Source organism: Cetorhinus maximus, chromosome 1 (assembly GCF_964194155.1).
Source record: "Cetorhinus maximus chromosome 1, sCetMax3.hap1.1, whole genome shotgun sequence".
Taxonomy (NCBI): domain Eukaryota; kingdom Metazoa; phylum Chordata; class Chondrichthyes; order Lamniformes; family Cetorhinidae; genus Cetorhinus; species Cetorhinus maximus.
The window spans coordinates 245,923,338-245,946,655 of record NC_135879.1 but is presented as its reverse complement, the minus strand read 5'-3'; the positions used below and the strand labels follow the sequence as shown (position 1 = coordinate 245,946,655).

General features: G+C 47.1%; 1 protein-coding gene across 2 annotated transcripts; it reads right to left on the bottom strand.

Moving 5' to 3' along the window:
- Window positions 1-4,856: 4,856 nt before the first annotated feature.
- Window positions 4,857-22,285, bottom strand: c20h2orf81 (chromosome 20 C2orf81 homolog). Of its 2 annotated transcripts, none has more exons than XM_078562190.1 (4): window positions 22,052-22,285; window positions 19,627-19,836; window positions 14,904-15,092; window positions 4,857-5,882 (listed from the first exon to the last, which is right to left on the bottom strand). In XM_078562190.1, the coding sequence occupies exons 1-4, from the start codon at window positions 22,280-22,282 to the stop codon at window positions 5,046-5,048; spliced, it is 1,467 nt and encodes a 488-aa protein (XP_078418316.1). In that variant the 5' UTR covers window positions 22,283-22,285; the 3' UTR covers window positions 4,857-5,045. The 2 variants fall into 2 exon arrangements, with proteins under 2 accessions (XP_078418316.1, XP_078418405.1); XM_078562279.1 differs by having other exon boundaries at window positions 19,627-19,855; window positions 22,052-22,229.
- Window positions 22,286-23,318: the final 1,033 nt, after the last annotated feature.

The window sequence follows — 23,318 nt, the reverse complement described above, 5'->3', positions numbered from 1 at the left end:
TGCACTCAAAACCTGGACTCAGGTCATGACCTTCTGGCTGGGACGGCAAAGTGTTATCACCTGAGCCAAGGCCGTCAGGAATGTGGGATTTGACTCGGCTGTTCATAAGGAGGGAAAGACCAGCATTGAAAGGGAAAATGGTGTTTCTTGTCAATAGGACTCGAGGGGCTGAATGGCCTATTCCTGATCCTAATTCTAATCCTGAAAGACTTTCTTGACACAGGATCATCTGCAGAGTACTCTCCTGGTAATATTCTTACACTGTCCTGCCAACAATTGAAGTGGCTTTACTGCCCACGCACCTGGATGCAGACCCAACAATACTCAAGTTTGACTCCATGCTGGAACTTCCTAAGAGCACTGAGGAAGCTGCAGCAGTGCACCCACCTTCTCAAGGACAATTAAGGATGACCAATAAGTACCAATCTTGCCAGTAACATCCAGATCCAAGATTAACTATAAATGTCCATTTGAACAGTTCCTTCATTAAATTTTAGAATAATTTGTGGACCAAAATTTTCCATTTCTGCTGTCGATTACCTGTGGTGGGTGGGTGGAACATCACAGACTGGAGATCCCAGAGTTGGAAACTCTCAACTGAGCTCAAGATCCTGGATTACAGTCAACCTGACCTTCACTCCTAATGACTGCACACTCAGTCACCTCACTGCCCCCCAGCAACTGCACACATTCAGCTATGCCGAACTTATAATCAAAGCGGGCTGTGGAGTATTCTGAAAGAGCATTAATTGGTTTCCAATTATGGCATCATTAGGTACCAAGAAATGCCCATGTGACCTGAGGTTGCCATGGGGATGAACAACTTAAAAAAAGGGTAAATTGAAAGCTAATTGCATTGGACTTGGATCAGCTTGTTTTTATCTATTTGGCAGTTTAGAACACAGTGAATTCATGAGAGAGAAAATCAAGTAAGTTTCTCACTAAATGAGACAGCTTTCTGTTTGGCAGTCTTCGAACAGATGCTGGTGTTAAGTAGAGCAGGGACTGTGTTACTGCGTGTATTACACAATTGAAAAGAACTGAGACCTAAAGATAGAAAAAGGGCAAAAGGATTGCAGATTGGACAAGACCCATTGCTGCTGTTTCAGTGTTGCCAGAATCCACCAGACTGTTTAAAGGGCTCGGAGAAAGGAGTCTCTGGGGATTCTATGCCATCAGGACTGTTGTGACTCGAGTGAGAGAGGGTTCATAGACGTGTTGCCTTTTTTGAGGTAATCATGCCTGGGGACTTCAGATGGAATCCGGCTGCTGGTGATTGCAACTCGAGGACCGAGACGATTGAGCGGGAAGTTGGAGGAGGCTGAGTTGGAAAGAGTGTGAGATTGCATGTGGCCCAACATTTGCATTGGAAATAATGTGACTGCTTGAAACTATGAATAGTTGATATAAAACGAAAATGTGCCTCACAAAGCCATCACCTGCTAATTAACATTTGAATATGTTGATTTTTAATTGGTTTGTTACACTAAAAGTTTTAAAAAGTGAAATCTTGTCCATCTATTTTCTTTCTCTTGGCTTCATGGGGATTCCTTTCTTTTAAAAATTGTTGCTCTCAATGGGGATTGTAACATGTCACTGCCTGTTCTCCAGCCCCCTTCCCAGCTGACCTTCCCTTCTGCCTTGCGTCCACACTGCTCCTCTGTGATTTGAGCTCCAATATTGGGTACACACTATTCTGTTCGATCTCCAGTGCTGTTTGTGGAGTCCTGGTACAGTTTTACTTTTAGATGGCTGCTATTTGTCAATAGCAATCTACTTAGCACCTGCTGGGAAAGTTAATTCCATCTGTTTTGGGCTCTCCCCATTTACCGTGGTGGGATTTGAACCTGGGTCCCCAGAACATTACTCTGGGTCTCTTGATTACCAGTCCACTGACAATACCACCATGCCACTGCATTCCAGATTGCCCAAACTTTCGTCATAAGACAATCCCTTCACACCAAGAATCAGCCAAGTGAACCTCCTCTGGACTGCTTCCAATGTAAGCATATCTGTCCTGTACTCAGTACCCTATTGTGGTCTCACCATTGGGCTGCACAGTTGTAGCAAGATTTCCCTACTTTTATATTCCACATCTCTTGCAATAAATGCCAACATTCAATTTGCCTTCTTAATGACTTGCTGACTATTTGTAATTCATGTACAAAGATACCCAGGTTCCTCTGTACTGCAGAAATTGGCATCGCTCCATTTAAATAATTATACTGCTTCTCTATTCTTCCTACTGAAGTGGACAACCTCACATTTCCCACATTATGCTCCGTCTGCCAACTTTTTTGCCCACTCACTTAATACATGTTTCTTTGCAGACTCTTCATATGCTCCTCACAACTTGCCTTCCTACCTATCATCCTATTCACAGCAAATTTGGCTTCAGTACAATCAGTTCCTTCATCCAAATCTTTAATATTGATTGTAAATAGTTGAGGTCCCAGCACTGCACCAGTTACAGCTTGCCAATAAAGAAAGAATTCATCTTAAGTAATGTGTTGCAGGTTGGAGGCACAGCCCATTGATTCTGGAGGTTTGGACTGCAGTGCGCGCAGATTTTTAACACTGATAGAAGCAGACTGCAGCCTTGGCCTCTCCTTACTGCAATGCACCTTCTCAGATCAGTGCAGATATCAGGAACTCCAGCTGCGTGGAAGACACAAATTGCACAGGGACCAGCTCTCTTGCTGGATCAGCAAGTTGCTCACAGGTCCGCAGACACTGGAGATTGTGGATAACCAAATCCATGAAGTGCCAGGGTTTGCGAGAATTTGGATGCCTGTATTTCCAATGTCCTATGGTTTTCTGGGATTTGGGTTTACAAAGAACAAAGAAAAGTACAGCACAGGAACAGGCCCTTCGGCCCTCCAAGCCTGCGCCGATCATATTGCCCGTCAACTAAAACATTTTGCACTTCCGGGGTCCGTATCCCTCTATTCCCATCCTATTCATGTATTTGTCAAGCTGCCTCTTAAACACCACTATCGTACCTGCTTCTACCACCTCCTCTGGCAGCGAATTCCAGACACTCACTACCCTCTGCATAAAAAACTTGCCCCGCACATCTCCTCTATAGTTTTCTCCTCTCACCTTAAATCTATGTCCCCTAATAATTGACTCTTCCACCCTGGGGAAAAGCTTCTGACTATATGCTCTGTCCATGCCACTCATAATTTTGTAAACTTCTATCAAGTCGCCCCTCAATCTCCATCGCTCTAGTGAGAACAATCCGAGTTTCTCCAACCTCTCCTCATAGCTAATAACCTCCAGACCAGGCAGCATCCTGGTAAACCTCCTCTGCACCCTCTCCAACGCCTCCATATCCTTCTGGTAATGTGGCGACCAGAATTGCACGCAATATTCCAAGTGTGGCCTAACCAAGGTTCTATACAGCTGCAGCATGACTTCCCAGTTTTTATACTGAATACCCCTGCCGATGAAGGCAAGCATGCCATATGCCTTCCTGACTACCTTATCCACCTACGTTGCCACTTTCAGTGACCTGTGGACCTGTACACCCAGATCCCTCTGCCCGTCAATGCACTTAAGGGTTCTGCCATTTACTGTATAATTCCTACCTGTATTAGACCTTCCAAAATGCATTACCTCGCAGTTGTCCGTATTAAACTCCATCTGCCATTTCTCCGCCCAAGTCTCCAACCGATCTATATCCTGTTGTATCCTTTGACAATCCTCTTCACTATCTGCAACTCCTCCAACCTTAGTGTCGTCTGCAAACTTACTAATTAGCCCAGTTACATTTTCCTCCAAATCATTTGCGTATACTACAAACAGCAAAGGTCCCAGCACTGATCCCTGCGGAACTCCACTAGTCACAGCTCTCCATTCAGAAAAGCACCCTTCCACTGCTACCCTCTGTCTTCTATGACCAAGCCAATTCTGTATCCATCTTGCCAGCTCACCTCTGATCCCGTGCGACTTTACCTTCTGTACCAGTCTGCCATGAGGGACCTTACTGAAATCCATGTATATAACATCCACTGCCCTTCCATCGTCGATCATCTTTGTCACTTCCTTGAAAAACTCGATCAAGTTAGTGAGACACGACCTCCCCTTCACAAATCCATGCTGCCTCTCACTAATACGCCCATTTGCTTCCAAATGGTAGTAAATCCTGTCACGAAGAATCTTCTCCAATAATTTCCCCACCACTGACGTAAGGCTCACCGGCCTGTAATTTCCTGGATTATCCCTGCTACCCTGCTTAAACAATGGAACAACATTGGCCATTCTCCAGTCCTCTGGGACCTCACCCATAGCCAGTGAAGATACAAAGATTTCTGTCAAGGCCCCAGCAATCTCCTCCCTTGCCTCCCTCAGTACTCTGGGGTAGATCCCATCTGGCCCTGGGGACTTATCCACCTTAATATTCTTCAAGACACCTAACACCTCCTCTTTTTTGATCTCAACATGACCCAGGCTATCTACACACTCTTCCCTAGACAAATCGACCGCTAAGTCCTTCTCTTTGGTGAATACTGATGAGAAGTATTCATTTAGTATCTCTCCCATTTCTTCTGGCTCCACACACAGATTCCCACCTCTGTCCCTGAGTGGGCCTACCCTTTCCCTGGCTACCCTCTTGCTTTTTACATATGTATAAAAGGCCTTGGGATTTTCCTTAATCCTGGTTGCCAGTGACTTTTCATGACCCCTTTTAGCCCCTTTTAGTTTAGAGAAGTGGAGGATGGAGGACAGTAAAGCATTGATAACAAGTGTGGTGTCATGGCTGAAATTGTTGCTATTAATAGGTGACTATGCCAACTACTAGCTGATTCCTTCCGAAAGCGATCTGTCTGTACCTATTCTCAGAAGGGTTCAGGTACCTTGAAGATAATTCTTTCTTTTATTGGCTAGAGTTACAGAGGTAATTTGGTTACCTAGTGTCACACCTGGCGAAATGTCAAAGCAACAGAGTTAATGCACAGAGAAGCAAGGCAACAAAAGAGCACATAATGAGTACAGGATAGTCACAGCAGGAAGAGGCGGTGTTCAGGTCTTGCCCGAGGGGCTTACTGTACAATGCCGCTGGTTAGTTTTTCCACCAGGATGGGGGGTCTGAACAAGCTGTTGCAGATGGGTCTCAGTCTGCTCGGCTGTTCCTCCTCATACTCAGGATACTGGCCACAATTTGAATGATTTCTGTCCTTTGTCCCATCAGGAATGAATTCTGGAGTGGTGGAGACAGCACAAGAGTCATTCAGCTTCAGCTGCCTCGCTGGGGCTGGTCTCCTATTTGGCCTGTCGGCGTTAGAGCCGTGAAGGTCTGGCTTCCCAAGTGCCGCCCGTTCCAGAGTTCGCAGACCCTTGCTATTTCCAGGAACTTGTTTCCGAGGCATCCTCACATTGTACCTGGCAGGGATGAAGCTTTTACCAAAGTTGCCACCCCGGAAGACCAAAGGTCTCAAGGATTCTCTCAGAAGTGGTCTATGGGTCTCGGGCTCCAGATCCACATCGAGCAGCTGGAACACTGGCCTTACCTGTTGCCTGGGGAATTGGCTCGGCTTCAATCTCTGCACGGAGGTGACATTCCCAAACTCATCAAAGGTCATGTTGTTATTTAATGGTAAACGGCTGTTCTGGATTTTCAGAACATTCTGGAAATAGGACGTCATCCTATAAACATCACAGGGAGGCAGAGGAGGCTCTTCAGTACAGGGTTCCGAGGCTTGTTGTTCGAACAACTCCTTTTCCATCTGATCCAAAGACTTGTTAATATTCTTCAGCTTGGCTGAACGTAGAGGTCCCCGATGGGGCTTAAACTTCTGTTTTTCCTTCTTGACTGTGGGGGGTCTTTGTGGTTCATCTGGTTCACCTGCTTCATCAGCTTCATTAGCTTCTTCAGCTTCCTGATGTTAAAACACAAGGACAAAAGGGTTATCAAGGATGGGGAAGGTTATTCCTTTTCAATAGGTTAACTATCTACACAATCCTGGAATACTTTGTCCAAATCTGGACACCACATTTTAGGAAGGATGTGAAGGATTTTGGAGAGGGTACAGAAGAAATTCACTAGAATGCTTCCAGGGATGAGGGGGTTACAGTTATGTGGATAAACTGGGGCAGTTCTCCTTCAAGCAAAGAAGTTCTCAGAAATATGATGAGGTGTTTAATGCTGTGAAGGATACAGGCAGAGTAAAGAAGGAGATAGTTTCCAATCTCTGAAGAGTCAGTAACGAGAGGACACAGACTGAAGGTGACTGACAAGTGGTGACACAAGGAGAAACTTTAAATAACAAGTGGTTAGAATTTGAAATGCACTCCTTGATATGCTAGTGAAAATAGACTGAACCGCAGACTTCAAAAGGAAATGAGATAAAATTACAGGGTTATGGGGAAGGAGTGGGGGAGTGGAACTAACTGGACTTGCTTCTGGAAAGAACCAAAGTAGACTTGGTCTGCCCATCAGACTTCATAAGAACATGAGAGGTCGGAGCAGTGAGCCATACAGTCCCTCAAGCCTGTTCCGCCATTCAAAAAGATCATGTCTGATCCTTGCCTCAACTCCATTTTCCTGCCTGATCCCCATATCCCTTAATTTCCTACCACAGCCTGGAGTATATTCAGCAACTTGGGTAGAGAATTCCAAATATTCGCAGGAAATTTCATCTCACCTCAGGCTGATATGTCCGATTCCTTATTCTCAGACAATACCTCCTAGCTCGAGACTCACCAGCCTCTCAAAGGTTACGGGGAGAAGGCGGAAGAGTGGTGTTGAGAAAATTATCAGCCTTGATTGAATGGCGGTGCAGACTCGATGGGCCGAATGGCCTAATTTCTGCTCCTATGTCTTATGGTCTCAGCACTTACTCTATCAAGCCCTCTCAAAATCTGGTTTCAATTCTATTAAACTCCAGAGGGTTGATCTTTCTCACAGGACAACCTACTCATCTCAGGAAATAAACCAATTTAATGAATCTTTGTTGCACCTTCTCTAAAGCAAGTACAGCCTTCCTTAAGTAAGGAGACCAAAACTATACATTGTACTCTCATTGTAGTCTCACCAAAGCCCTGTAGAATTGCAGCAAGAATTCCTTACTATTGCACTCAAACACTCTTGCAATAAAAAACAAATACCTTTTACGCTCCTAATTGCTTGTTCTACATGCATGTTAAATTTCTATGTTCCTTGCAAAAAATTCCTCTGAACACCAACATTTAGTTTTGCACCATTTAAAAAGCATTGTTTTTATATTCTTCCTGCCAAAGTGAATAACTCATATTTCCCCACATTATAATCCACCTGCTACCTTTTGCCCACTCACTAAACTTATCTTTATCGCTTTGTAGCCTCTTTATGTCCCCCTCCTCACAGCTTACTGTCTCACCAGGCTTTGTTTAGTCAGCAGACTTGAATACATTGCACTCAGTCCCTTCTGAGCTATTAAGGAAATAGCTGAAGCCACAATACTGATCTTTGCATTACCCAGCCAGTAACAGTCTGTTAACCTGAAAGACAACGGTAAACCCAGCTCTGTAGAACCTGCAAAGTCTTCCTTACTAATATCTGTGGGCTAGTGCCAAAATGGGACAGCTGTCTCACAGACTAGATAAACAAAATCCTGACATAGTCATACTCAAGGCATCGTACCTTACAGATAATGTCCCAGACACCACCATCTCTATCCCTGGGTATGTCCTGTCCCATTGGCAGGACAGACCCAGCAGAGGTGGCGGTGCAGTGGTATACAGTCGGGAGGGAGTGCAGTGGGAGTCCTCAACATGGACTCCAGGCCAAATGAAATCTCATGTCACCAGGTCAAACATGGGCAAGGAGACCATCTGCTGATTACCACATACTGCACCCCCCTCAGTTGAACACCACTTGGAGGAAGCATTGAGGGTGGCCAGGGTGCAGAGTGTACTCTGGGTGGGGGACTTTAATGTCCATCACCAGGACATAGCTGCTAGGCTGGGTCTGAAGCAGGTGATGAGGGAACCAACAAGAGGGAAAAACATACTTGACCTCACCTTCACCAACCTGCCTGCCGCAGATGCATCTGTCCATGACAGTGTCGGTAGGAGTGACCATCGCGCAGTTGTTGTGGAGACGCAGTCCTGTTTTCACATTGAGGATGCCTTTCTTCATGTTCTGTGGGACTACCTCTGTGCTGAACGGGATAGATTGCGAACAGATCTAGCAACTTAAGACTGGGCATCCATGAGGCGCTGTAGGCGATCAGCAGCAGCAGAATTGTACCTGAGCGCAATCTGTAACCTCATTGCCCAGCATATCCCCCACTCTACCATTACCATCAAGCCTGGTTCAATGAAAAGTGCAGGAGGGCATGTCAGGAGCAGCACCAGGCTTACCTAAAAATGAGGTGTCAACCTGGTGAAGCTATAACACAGGACTACTTGTGTGCCAAATACCTTAAGCAGCAAGTGATAGAGCTAAGTGATTCCACAACCAACAGATCAGATCTAAGCTCTACAGTCCTGCCACATCCAGTCGTGAAAGGTGGTGGACAATTAAACAACTCACTGGAGGAGGAAGCTCCACAAATATCCCTATCCTCCACGATGGAGAAGCCCAGCACATCAGTGCAAAAGATAAGGCTGAAGCATTCAAAACAATCTTCAGCCAGAAGTGTTGAGTGAATGATCCATCTCGGCCTCCTCCGGAGGTCCCCAGCATCACAGATGCCAGTCATTAGCCAATTTGACTAACTCCACGTGAAATCAAGAAATGGATGAAGGCGCTGGATACTGCAAAGGCTATGGGCCCTGACAATATTCCAGCAATAGTACTGAAGACTTGTGCTCCAGAACTTGCCACACCTGTAGCCAAGTTGTTCCAGTACAGCTACAACCCAGCTATGTGGAAAATTGCCCAGGTATGTCCTGCACACAAAAAGCAGGACAAATCCAAACTGATCAATTATCGCCCCATCAGTCTACTCTCCATCATCAGTAAAGTAATGGAAGGGGTCATCAACAGTGCTATCAAGCGGCACTAGCTGAGAAATAACCTGCTCACTGACGCTCAGTTTGGGTTCTGCCAGGGCCACTCAGCTTCTGACCTCATTACAGCCTTGGTTCAAACACGGGCAAAAGAACTAATTCCTGAGGTGAGGTGAGAATGACTGCCCTTCACATCAAGGCCGCATTTGACTGAGTGTGGAATCAAGGAGCCCTAAGGAGCCCTAGCAAAACTGGAGTCAATAGAAATCAGGGGGAAAACTCTCCGCTGGTTGTACTCATACCTAGCACAAAGGAACAAGGTTGTGGTTGTTGGAGGCCAATCATCTCAGCTCCAGGACATCACTGCAGGAGTTCCTCAGGGTAGTGTCCTAGTCCCATCCATCTGCAGCGGCTTCATCAATGACCTTCCGTCCATCATAAGGTCTGAAGTGAAGGTGTTTGCTGATGATTGCACAATGTTCAGCACCATGTGCGACTCTTCAGATGCTGAAGCAATCGATGTCCAAATGCAGCAAAACCTGGATAATATCCAGGCTTGGGCTGACAAGTAACATTCGAGCCACATAAGTGCCAGGCAATGACCATCTCCAACAAGAGAGAATCCAACCATTGCCCCTTGGATGTTCAAAGGCATTGCCATCCCTGAATTCCCTACTATCAACATCTTGGGGGTTACCAGAATCTGAACTGGACTAGCCATATAAATACTGTGGCTATGAGAGCAGGTCAGAGGCTAGGAATCCTGTGGCGAATAACTCATCTCCCGACTCCCAAAAGCCTATCCACCATCTACAAGTTAGGAGTACGATGGAACACCATACACTTGCCTGGATGAGTGCAGCTTCAGCAACACTCAAGAAGCGCGACACCATCCAGGACAAAGCAGCCCGCTTGATTGGCACCCATCCACAAACATTCACTCCCTCCACCACTGACGCACAGTAGCAGCAGTGTTACCATCTACAAGTTGCACTGCAGAAACTCACCAAGACGCCTTAGACAGCACCTCCCAAAGCCATGACCACTACCATCTAGAAAGACAAGGGCAGCAGATACGTGGGAACACCACCACCTGAAAGTTCCCCCCAAAGTCACTCACCATCCTGACTTGGAAATATTTTGCGATTCCTTCACTGTCGCTGGGTCAAAATCCGGGAACTCCCTCCCTAACAGCACTGTGGGTGTACCTACACCACAGGGACTGCAGCGGTTCAAGAAGGCAGTTCACCACCACCTTCTCAAGGGCAATTAGGGATGGGCAATAAATGCTGGCCTAGCCAGCGACGCCCATATCCTGCACATGGATTTTTTTTAAGTTGCTCAGGGCTGGAGAGGAACTTACAGTGGGATGGGGAAGATCCAGCAATCGTGGTCCATGTAGATTGCAATGACACAGGCAGGACAAGGAAGGAGGTTCTGCATAGTCAGTATCAGAACCTAGGCACCAAATTAAGAAGCAGGACCTCTAAGGTAATAATTTCTGGACTATTGCCTGAACCATGTGGCAATTGGCAGAGGACAAATTAAGTCCGAGAAATGATTGCCTGGTTCAAAGACTGGTGCTGGGAGAAGTGGGTACCGGGTTGTGAAGCACTGGGGAAAGTGGGATCTGTACTGTTGGGACAGTCTACACCTGAACCGTGCTGGGGCTGGTGTTCTAGTAAGCTGCAAAAACAAGGGAAGTAGAGAGGGTTTTAAACTAAATAGTGGGGCAAGGGATCAAATTTGTGAAGACGTGGTAAACCAAAGAGTGGAGACAGGGCAAGAGAGCAAGGTATTAATATGAGCAATGATGAACAGACCGTGGCAAGAAGGGAGAGTACAAATTTAAGAGTATATCAACAGATAAGGATAGACGCCACAAAAATATAAAGGGACAAAACTAAAGGCTCTGTATCTAAATGCACGTAGCATTCGAAACAAAACATATGAAATGATAGCGCAAATAGAAATAAATAAGTACGAACTGATAGTCATTCCGGAGACATGGCTACAGGATGATAGAGATTGGAACCTGAATATTGAAGGGTACGTTACATTTAGGAAAGACAGGAAGTTAGGAAAAGGTGAAGGGGTGACTCTGTTAATTAATGATGGTATTAGCACATTAGAGAGGGATGACCTAAGTTCAGGAAACCAGGATGTAGAAGCGGTTTGGGTTGAGATGAGAAATGATAAAGGTAAGAAGTCACTTGTGGGGGTGGTGTACAGGCCCCCTAATTGTAACTACACAGTCGGACAGAGTATAAAAGAAGAGATAATGGGTGCTAGTCAGAAAGGTACAGTGATATTCATGTGGGATTTTAATCTATGTATAGATTGGAAAAATCAGGTGGGCAAAGGTAGTGTAGATGAGGAGTTCATAGAATGTTTTCGGGATTGTTTCTGAGAACTGCATGTTCTAGTGCCAGCCAGAGAGCAGGTTATACTAGACCTAGTATTGAGCAATGAGATAGGATTAATTGATAACCTCACAGTGAAGGCACCCCTATGTAACAGCAATCATAATATTTTTGAATTTTATATTCAGTTTGAGTGAAAGAAAGTGGGTCGGGACTAGTATTTTAAACTTAAATAAGGGCAATTATGAGGGCATGAAAGCAGAGCTAGCTAAAGTGAACTGACAAATGAGGTTAAGGGATAGGTCAATAGAGATGCAGTGACGGGCATTTAAAGGGATATTTCAGAATAGATACATTACAATGAAAAAGAAAAATTCCAAGGGGAGGACCCGCCATCCATGGTTAACTAAAAGAGTTAAATACAGTATCAAACTTAAAGAAGCAGCATATAATTGTGCTAGGATTGGTGGCGGGTCAGAAGATTGGACAGAATATACAGCAAAGAATGACAAAAAGATTAACAAGGAGGGAAAAATTAGAGAAAGCTTGCCAGAAATATAAAAACAAACAGTAAGCATTTCTATACATATTTAAATAAGAGTTAACAAAGTGAGCACTGGCAATATAGAAAGTGAGGCCAGGAAATTAATAATGGAAAATAAGGAGATGGCAGATGAATTGAACAAGTATTTTGCATCGGTCTTCACTATAAAGGATATAAGTAACATCCCAGAAATAGCTGTAAATCAGGAAATGGAAGGGAGGAACTCAGAAAAATTACAATTACCAGGGAAGTGGTATTGAGCAAATTGTTGGAACTGTGGTCTGACAAATCCCCCAGTCTGAATGGACTTCACGCTAAGGTCTTGAAAGAAGTGGCTAGTGAGATAGTTGATGCACTGGTTTTAATTTTCCAAAATTCCCTCGATTCAGGAAAGGTTCCATTAGATTGGAAAACAGTGAATGTAACTCCTTAATTCAAAAAGGGAGAGAGACAGAAAGCAGGAAACTTCAAGCAAGCCAGTTAGTCTAACATCTGTCATAGGGAAAATGTTAGAAGCTACTATTAAAGATGTTATAGCAGGGTACTTAGAAAAATTCAAGGCAATCAGGCAGAGTCAACATAGTTTTGTGAAAGGGAAATCATGTTTAACTAATTTTTTGGAGTTCAAAGGAGTCCCATGTTCTATGGGTAAAGGGGAACCGGTGGATGTGCTGTACTTAGATTTCCAGAAGGCATTTGATAAGGTGCCACATCAAAGGTTATTGCAGAAAATCAAAGCTCATGGTGTAGGGGGTAACATATTGGCATGGATAGAAGATTGGCTCGCTAACAGGAAACAAAGTTGGCATAAATGGGTCCTTTTCTGTTGGCAGGATGTAACGAGTGGTGTGTCACAGGGATCAGTGCTGGGGCCTCAACATTTTACAATTTATATAAATGACTTGGATGAACGGACTGAAGGTATAGTTGTGAAATTTGCTAACGGCACAAAGATTGGTAGGAAAGTAAATTGTGAGGAGGCTGCAAAGGGACATAGATAGGTTAAGTGAGTGGGCAAAGATTTGGCTAAAGAATTATAATGTGGGCAAAGGTGAAATTGTCCATTTTGGTAGGAAGAATAAAAAAGAACCATATTATCAAAATGGTGAGAGATTGCAGAGCTCTGAGATTCAGAAGGATCTGGTTGTTCCAGTGCATGAATTGCAAAAGGCTAATATGTAGGTACAGCAAGTGATTAGGAAAGCTAATAGAATGTTATCGTTTATTGTGAGAGGAATTGATTACAAAAGTAGGGAGGTTATGCTTCAGTTGTACAGGGCACTGGTGAAACCCACATCTGGAGTACTGTGTACAGTACTGGTCTCCTTATTTATGGAAAGATGTAAATGCATTAGAAGCAGTTCAGAGGTTTACAAGACTAATACCTGGAATGGGCGGGTTGCCTTAAGAGGAATGTTTGGACAGGCTAGGCTTGTATCCACTGGAGTTTAGAAGAGTAAGAGGTGACTTAATTGAAACCTTTAAGATCCTGAGGGGACTTGACAGAGTGGATTTGGAGAGGATGTTTCCTCTTGTGGGGGAATCTAGAACTAGGGGTCACTGTTTAAAAATAAGGGGTCACTCATTTAAGACAGAGATGAGGAGAAATCTTTTCACTCAGAGGGTCGTGAATCTTTGGAACTCTCTTCCTGAAAAGGGAGTGGAAGCAGAGTCTTTGAATATTTTTAAGGCAGAGCTAGATAGATTCTTGTTTAACAAGGGGGTGAAAGGTTATCGGGGGTGGGCAGGAATGTGGTGTTGAGGTTACAATCAGATCAGCCATAATCTTATTGAATGGCGGAGCAGGCTCGAGGGGCCGAGTGGTACAATGCCCTGCTTCTAATTCGTACGTTCGTCTGCTCGATCGTATGTTCAGGTGGTCAGTTGTGGCTGGGGTGGGGGGAAGGAGGTGGCGGTCAGCTAGTTAGGGTGTTCGGGTGGTCAATGGGGGAGGTGATCAGTGGGGGTATTTGGGTGGTCAGTAGTGGGGGTCAGGAGGGTAGTCGGGGGTGGGTCGGTGGAGGAAAGCTGGGGGGTGTGGTTGATCGGTGGGGGATGGCTGGGAGGGTAATCGGGGTTGTTGGTCAGGGGGTGTTAGTCAGGGTTCCAGTGTGGGGGGGGTGTAGTCGAGGTGTTGAGTAGGGGGGTTGAGGGGGAGCTATTAGTACCACAGTTACCCAGGAGTTAGAAGTGGCTTTAATTCTTCTAACTTTTCCTGGCTAAATATTCTGGTAAGACAGTCAGAAGCATGTGGGGTCTCCAATTTAAATCGGAGTATTGGATGGTTCCCAGGGCAAGATAGTTGCCCATTGGAAGTTTAAACTTCCCGAGCAATTCCCATGCAGTCTTTGAGTGGGAACTTCGGGGATGGTGATTCCCCCAACAGATCTTAGGGGTACTGCCTGGGTACAATGCCCTGGAGATCTGAAATTATGGGCCTTCGTTTTTTGGTTACTTTACAACCACATATCTGCAATGGTTATTAAATCAAATCTATTTATTTGTGCTGTAAATTCATCTATCTTGTCACAAACACTTCAGCCTTCGGGTAATCAACGTTAATTTGAAGATTTTACCATTTTCTGTGATTTGATCTAATTCACTGATTCACTATTAGTGTTAAACATTTTTGATCCATCCTGCCATGCTCTGCTTATTTCTATACCACTCGGGTTTGTAACCTCGAATCCAGATTTACAAACTTCCACTCACCTGAAAGCCTCCCCTCATCGCCTCCCACCACATTTTTAAAATTTATAAGCCTGCCTGCAACTCTAATAATACAATTGACCAGGACACTGTTCCAGCCCAGTTTTAGGTGGAGCCTGTACCATCAGCTCCATCTTTCCCCAGTACAGGCGTCAGTACCCCATCAATTGAAACTTGTCTCCCTCATCGCTCTTTGAGCTCAGCATTCAATTCTCTGCTCTGTTTGACCCTACACCAATTTACACTTGGCTCAGGTAGTGATCCAGAGACCCTTCCAGCCTGAACCTAGAATAACCTTGCCTGTTATAACCAGTTAATTAGCACAAAGTTTTGTTTGGGTGCTCCATTACCTTTTCTGAATCCAGGTGGTAGCCCATTAGCTCTTTGCACAGTGGAAACATGTCCTGCACCCCTTGGTGCCCTTCCTGACTGCTCCAACACTCTGGTCTCGCATCGTGGTCAGCAGCAGTGATTACAGTCTGGCCTGTGTCCTCCCTTACCAAACAAATGGTGTCTCCAGGAGCCTCTTCAAAAGTTTCCTAATTCAAAACATAATGTCGTCATTAAAATAATTTCTATCTCACGATTGCAATTCCCATCAGTTGATGCAACTGTCATTGGTAGCCACACAATCAGACCATCACAGGCTGAAGCCTCACTCAGAGACTTGAGCACATATCCAAGCCAACACTTGCTGTGCCAGCACTGGCAGAGAACCAGTACTGAGGGAGTGCCGCACTGTTGGAGGACCAGTACTGAGGGAGTGCTGCACTGTCGGAGGACCAGTACTGAGGGAGTGCAGCACTGGCAGAGAACCAGTACTGAGGGAGTGCTGCACTGTCGGAGGACCAGTACTGAGGGAGTGCCGCATTGTCGGAGGACCAGTACTGAGGGAGTGCTGCACTGTCGGAGGACCAGTACTGAGGGAGTGCCGCACTGTCGGAGGACCAGTACTGAGGGAGTGCCGCACTGTCGGAGGACCAGTACTGAGGGAGTGCCGCACTGTCGGAGGACCAGTACTGAGGGAGTGCCGCACTGTCGGAGGACCAGTACTGAGGGAGTGCTGCACTGTCGGAGGACCAGTACTGAGGGAGTGCTGCACTGTCGGAGGACCAGTACTGAGAGAGTGCAGCACTGTCGGAGGACCAGTACTGAGGGAGTGCTGCACTGTCGGAGGACCAGTACTGAGGGAGTGCTGCACTATCGGAGAACCAGTACTGAGAGAGTGCTGCACTGTGGGAGGGTCAGTACTGAGGGAGTGCTGCACTGTCAGAGAACAAGTGCTGAGGGAGTGCTGCACTGTCAGAGGGCCAGTGCTGAGGGAATAGAGTGCTGCACTGTTGGAGGTCCAGTACTGACGGAGTGCACTGTCAGAGGGTCAGTACCGAGGGAGTGCTGCAGTGTCAGGTGGTCAGTACTGAGTGCTGCAGTGTCAAGTGGTCAGTACTGAGGGAGTGCTGCACTGTCTTTTGGATGAGATGTTAAAACAAGGCCCCTTCTTCCCTCTCAGGAGGATATTGAAGATCCCAGCTCACTGCTGAAAAGATCAAGGTGGTTGACCTGGTCAACACTCATCCAAGTTGAACAATATACCTCAGCAGTTTCTCACTGTGGATCTTCCGATGAACAAAATTGGTTGTTTCAGTTGCTGAAAAATAGGGGCAGCCACTGCCATAAGCTCAAGAGGAACATTTTAGGAGGTGTCAGTGGTGGGCATCCGGAGCAGCATTGAGGATGGGTGGGGCAAGGGGGTCCTTGAGGATTCATGAGGGCAACTGAACAGGGGGACCCTGAGGGTGAGGGGGTGGGGCAGGGGGGGTCCCTGAGGGTGAGGGGGGAAGGGGAACCCAGAGGATGGGTGGGGCAGGATGTCCCTGACGATGGGGGGCGGGGCAGGAGGTCCCTGAGGATGAGAGGGCCAGGAGGATGCCGAGTGGGAGTATGCAGGGACTCGCTGAGGTTGGCAGGGGGAGGGTGGCAGGGGTTTGGTGAGGTAATGTTGTAGGACATCATGAACGTTGGGGCAGTGTGGGTCGGTACCATGATGGTTTGAGGTGGGGGGGGGGGTGGGGGGGGGGACTGCTGAAGATGTGGAGGGTGGGGGTCACTGAGGTAGCGGGAATGGGTAGTTGCTGAGGATGGAAGGGGTAGGGGGGATGTTGAGTGTAGAGGGCAGGGGGATGCTGAGTGTGGGGCTGGTATCACTGAGGGTGGGGTGTAGGGGGTTCACTGAGGGTGGGGTTGTTATTACTGTGGGTCCGGTTTTGGGGTCACTGAGGCTGTGTCAGTTATGTGACGAAAGTATAATAATTTTCATAATATTTTTCTGGTTTATTGTGAAGTGGCTTTATGAGGATAAGTATAGGTGATTCCGTCTGTGTGATTTAATTACATTTGGAGTCAAGCAGACTGCAAGCTTTAAGTCATTAAAAGAAGCTAGGTGTGCTTGACATGCTAATGAGTAAACATGGATGCTGGCTTAGCATGTAAGGTGTGAAGGGAATTTGCATTTTTAGACAAATGAAGGGATTTTTGGATTTCAAAGGGATCTTAGTCTGTTTACAACTAGCCAGATAAGTCAGGCTGAGGAGCGGGTTTATTTTTCCCAAAGGTTACTGACAATATTGGCAACATGAAAGTTTTATATTATGAGGAAGATACAGCTTCAAAGGCATATGGAACAATAGAATTTGCATATTAAAGAGAGAGAAACATATATAAAGGAGAATTGAAGGCTATGTAAGGAGGACCATGTAAGATCTAACAGGAGTGTGTGAAACAGCCTTCAAGAAGCCTCCAGCCATTTGTGCATAAGTCTGCTATGTAAAGTAACTGAAGTTGGGGGGAAAAAAGCCATTTGGAACTCCACTGTCAAGAGGGTACATTGTTAACTTGCTGGGTTTGTTTTAAATCTAAAATCTATTTTGGACTGTTCCCTTAAAGTGGGTGTATAACTGGGAGTCAGGTCAATTCGGAACTTAATTGTAGTCGTACAAATATTGTAGTCATATAAATAAATATTTTAATTTAATTTTTAAAAATCTCTAAAGGTCTTGGTGGACTCATTATTTCTGAATTTTAAAAAATTCATTCATGGGATGTAGGCATTGCTAGCTTTTGCCCCTCTCTAATTGCCCTTATTCAGAGGGCATTTAAGAGTCAACCATGTTGCTATGAGTCGGGAGTCACATGTAGGCCAGACCAGGTAAGGACAGCAGATTTCCTTCCCTAAAGGGCATTTGTGAACCAGATGGGTTTTTACAACAACTGGCAATGGTCATTCATGGTCATCATCAGACTTCTAATTCCAGATTTTTATTGAATTCAAATTTCACTATCTGCCATGGTGGGATTCCAACCCGGGACCCTGGGTCATTACCCTGGGTCTCTGGAATACTAGTGCAATACCACTATGCCACCGCCTCCCCTTCAGTGCACACATCTTCTCTAATAAATACAAATTGCAAAACCGTTGTGATCGTGCAACCAAGTCTCCCTTGTGGATTTGGTCCACCTGGCACACATCACCTGCCACGTCAGAACAGTGTTAGGGGGAAATAAAGGGATACAGTAATTATTAGGTGGAATATAGGGGTACAGTAAGAACTTATTGAAAGGGAATGAATTACTTAAAATCACCAAGCACATCGGCAGTTACCAGATGAACCTTGCACAGCCTTAAGGGCCTGCAAACAACAGAAAGGCCTTGGAGCCGGACTGTAGTCAGAGGATGGCAATAACAACTAAGATTAAGTGTGCTCTTCAACAGATAGGAGAAGAACAGATGGTAAGGTCTCTGCCTGGGTGAAAACAAATAGGGATGTACTTGTTACCAGAAATGTCTTGTAATGTAAACCTATATGTTGACGAGATCGGAATCTGGAAACTGTTCTTGTACGTTACCAATAATGTATAAATATGTTGAATACTTGTAGTTTAGCAGAGTGCTGTCTCAAGCTGTATTGAGATGGTGCCCTCCTTGCAATTGCTCGAATAAACGATTGTAACCTGTACCTGAGTCTCCTGTGGTCCATTCATCAAAGTGAGCACATCACTGTGTTTTTGGAGAAGTCCCATTTTACAATGAATTGGGGTGCTGAGGGTCACCAGGCACATGCTCACAGGATGGGAAATAGCATCACAGGAGCTGGGCCTTCAAGGCCTGGTTAGTGGAGCCCTCAAAGTCAAGCAAACTCAAAACATGCCCATATACTGGACAATTTTCTTGAAAAAGCAATGACAGTCAAACGTCCTGAGTGAAGGGAGCAATGTGTGAGTGTATGTACACTGAGCACCAGCCAGCAATATCCAGTTGGAGCAGGGGAATCAGAGAGATGCAGAGGGACTTAGAAAGGAAATTCTGAAACATAGAAAATAGGGGCAGGAGTAGGTCATTTGGGCCCTTCGAGCCTGCTCCGCTATTCATGGCAGATCCACTATCTCAACACCATACTCCCGCCCTCTCCCCCTACCCCTTGATGCCTTTAAAGTCTTGAAATCTATCTATTTCCTTCTTAAATATATTCAGCAACTTGTCCTCCACAATATTCTGTAGTAGACAATTCCAAAGCCTCACCACCCTCTGAGTGAAGACGTTTCTCCTCATCTCAGTCCTAAATGGCCTAGGCAGCTGGAAGCTCAATCCTTTATATCTTCCTGCAGCCCTGCAATGATGCTCTTCCAAATCTGGCCTCCTGCACATCCCTAACTTTAGTACTCTAGCCATTGTCTTAACCGGAGGAGAATTGTCAAATTCATACACCAGATATGGGTGTCGTTGGCAAGGCTGCCATCCTAACTGGCTGTGGATACAACTGAGTGCCTCAGCTACATCATTTCTGAACAAAGTTAAGATTCAGCCACATTGTTGTGGGACTGGAGTCACATATAATGCAGACCCAGGCCAGATTTCAAGCATATTTCCTTTCCTAAAGGACATTAATGAACCAGCTAGGTTTTTAAACCTACCCAATGACTCCATGTTCTCGTTTACTGATAATCTCTGGATTATCGGTTCAGTAATTTAACTACTACAGAACTGATATCAAGCAGCAACATCTAGGTCTGTTCTACCTGTTTCTCCAGAGTCGATGTTGATAGGTTCCTCACCACAGGCACTGAGCCCTGGGCCCAGCTGTCAGTGATAAAGGCAACAGGCTCCTCGTCTTCCTGCCATGATGGCCCCATAATGATGTTTCTCTCTCCGGAATCATGCGTCAGCAACTGCCACTCAATAATCTGCAGGATCGCATCCTTGGCCTGAGCGATGGTGAATGGCAACAGCTGAAGAAAAGACATGGCACTGAAGAGAAATGTTGCAATAAACTGTCAGTGTAAAATGAACAGAGAACACAAGAGGGCTGTACTGGGGAGTGAACCTCCTTCCCAAATGGCAAAACATCATTTGATAAAACACAGGGAGTCTCCTGCACTCCCTGAAAAACACAAGGAGCATTCCACATGTTGGAGGTTCAGTAGGTCTCAAGAAGAGGTTCTGAGTCTTGCATGGTTGAACATTAATTGTTTATTGTTAACACATAACGACATAAATATATACATAGTAAAGCCCAAGTTATGAGCTGACTCCGTGCTTGATTCTACACAGGTCACTGTCCAGTGCACAACTGACTCCAGTGACATGTCACGTGTCTCTTACATTATACATTGGGTGGTACAGTTTTGCAGTCCCACATTTACATTGAAATGAAAGCAAAATACTGCAGATGCTGAAGATCTGTAAAAAAGAAAGTGCTGGAAGAACTCGGCAGGTCTGGCAGCATCTGTGGAAAGAGAAACAGAGTTAACGTTTCAAGTCCAAACTCTTCCGAAGAGATGTCATATTGGACTGGAAATGTTAACTCAGTTTCTCTCTCCACAGATGCTGCCAGACCTGATGAGTTTCTCCAGCATTTTCTGTTTTTATTCCACATTGACACTTGCTATGCCAGGTACACTTACACTATAGTGCACTCCCCCACAAACTCCCCGCACTCCCCCACAAACTCCCCGCACTCCCCCACAAACTCCCCGCACTCCCCCACAAACTCCCCGCGCTCCCCCACAAACTCCCCGCGCTCCCCCACAAACTCCCCGCGCTCCCCCACGAACGCCCCGCGCTCCCCCAGGAACCAGGCGAATGTCCCGCGCTCCCCCACGAACCAGGCGAACGCCCCACGCTCCCCCACGAACCAGGCGAACGTCCCGCGCTCTCCCAGGAACCAGGCGAAGGCCCCGCATTCCCTCAGGAACCAGGCGAACGTCCCGCGCTCCCCCAGGAACCAGGCAAACGTCCCGCGCTCCCCCAGGAACCAGGCGAACGTCCCGCGCTCCCCCAGGAACCAGGCGAACGTCCCGCGCTCCCCCAGGAACCAGGCGAACGTCCCGCGCTCCCCCAGGAACCAGGCGAACGTCCCGCGCTCCCCCACGAACCAGGCGAACGTCCTGTGCTCCCCTACGAACGCCCCACGCTCCCCCATGTACGTCCCGCGCTCCCCCCCCGATCGAGGCGAACGTCCAGCGCTCCTCCACGAACGTCCTGCGCTCCCCTACGAGCGCCCCACGCTCCCCCACGTACGTCCCGTGCTCCCCCACGAACCAGGCGAACGTCCCGCGCTCCCCCAAGAACCAGGCGAATGTCCCGCGCTCCCCCTATGAACCAGGCGAACGTCCCGCGCTCCCCCACGAACGAAGCGAGCGCCCCCCACGAACGAGGCAAACGTCCCGCGCTCCCACACAAACGAGGCGAACGTCCCGCGCTCCCACACAAACGAGGCGAACGTCCCGCGCTCCCAAACAAATGAGGCGAACGTCCCGCGCTCCCCCACGAACCAGGCGAACGTCCCACGCCTCCCCATGAACGTCCCGCGTTCCCCCACGAACCAGGCGAACGCCCCGCGCTCCCCCACGAACGAGTCGAACGTCCCGCGCTCCCCCATGAACCAGGCGAACGCCCTGCGCTCCCCCACGAACGAGGCGAACGTCCCGCGCTCCCCCATGAACCAGGCGAACGCCCCACGCTCCCCCATGAACGTCCCGCGTTCCCCCACGAACCAGGCGAACGTCCTGCGCGCCCCCACGAACCAGGCGAACGTCCCGCGCTCCCCCACGAACCAGGCGAACGTCCTGCGCTCCCCCACGAACCAGGCGAAGGTCCCGCGCTCCCCCACGAACCAGGCGAACGCCCCGCGCTCCCCCACGAACCAGGCGAACGCCCCGCGCTCCCCCACGAACCAGGCGAACGTCCCACGCTCACCCACGAACCAGGCGAACGTCCCGTGCTCCCTCAGGAACGAGGCGAACGTCTCGCGTTCCCCCACGAACGAGGCGAACATCCCGCGTGCCCCCACGAACGAGGCGAACGCCCCGCGCGCCCCCACGAACGAACGCCCCGCGTTCCCCTCCCAACAGAGGTTGTTTCACGGTCTCTTATTGGTCCAGTAACACTGACTCTCACTCCCCCTAGTTCTAATTGTGTTGTTGAATTTTTCCTCGGCTTTACCTGTTTTTCAATGTAAACTCTGGAACAACCATCCAACACTTGATTCACAATGTCATCGATGATGTCCCCAACATGAATCTCATTGTCTTCATTGGTAACCATGGACTGCCAGTCATTTTCTGTGAATCGACCAGGTACAATTTCTACCACAGCGGCCTGTGGAGTGCTCACGGCTGCCGACAAGGTTCGACTTTTTTCTAACCGAGACTTTTGTACTGCGGAACGTGACATGGTTCCCTGTGTTCAAAAGAAATAATATGAGATCAGACTACAAACGCTTCAATGTCCACACGCACAGGTCGCTCAGCTGACTGGAACTTTTATTTTTATTCTTTCATAGGATGTGAGCATCGCTGGCTGGGCCAGCATTTATCACCCATCTCTAGTTGCCCTTGAGAAGGTGGTGGTGAGCTGCCTTCTTGAATCGTTGCCATCCCTGTGGTGTAGGTACATCCACAGTGCTGTTAGGAGGGAGTTCCAGGATTCTGACCCAGTGACAGTGATGATTCACGACTCATCAGATTCTGAGGCAGACTGTGCTCGCATACAGCAAGACCTGTATAATATTCAGGCACAGGCTAACATGTGACAACATTCGCGACACACAAGTGCCAGGCAATGACCATTTCCAACAAGAGAGAATCTAACAGTCTCCCCATGACATTCAATGGCATTACCATCGCTGACTCCCCAGCTAACATCCTGGGTGTTACTGTTGACCAGAAACTGAACTAGACCAGCCATATAAATACCGTGGCTACAACAGCTGGTCAGAAGCTGGGAATTCTCTGGCGAATAACTCACCTCCTGACTCCCCATAGGCCATCTACAAGGCACATAAGAACATATGAACATAAGAAATAGGAACAGGAAAAGAGCATTCGGCCCCTCGAGCCTGCTCCGACATTCAATATGATCATGGCTGATCTTCTTGCGTTTCGAATTCCACATTCCCATCTAACCCCGATAACCTTTGATTCCCTTGCCTAACAAGAATCCATCTACCTCTGCCTTAAGAATATTCAATGACCCCGCCCCCACCACCTTCTAAGGCAGAGAGTTCCAAAGTCGCACAACTCTCAGAGAGAAAAAAATTCGCATCTCTGTCCTAAAAGGGCGACCCCTAATTTTAAAACAGTGACCCCTATTTCTGGACTCACCCACAAGAGGAAACATCCTTTCCACGTCCACCTTGTTCAGGCCGTTCAGGATCTTGTATAACTTCAATCAAATCACCCTTCGCTCTTCTAAACTCCAGTGGAAACAA

Coding starts and splice junctions, on each gene's coding strand:
- c20h2orf81 (XM_078562190.1), bottom strand. CDS start 22,282: ATGTCACGTTCCGCAGTACAAAAGTCTCGGTTAGAAAAAAGTCGAACC. Junction 19,837..22,051: donor GAGTTTACATTGAAAAACAG/GTAAAGCCGAGG, acceptor TCTTTTCTTCAG/CTGTTGCCATTCACCATCGC. Junction 15,093..19,626: donor CATCGACTCTGGAGAAACAG/GTAGAACAGACC, acceptor GTTTTGAATTAG/GAAACTTTTGAAGAGGCTCC.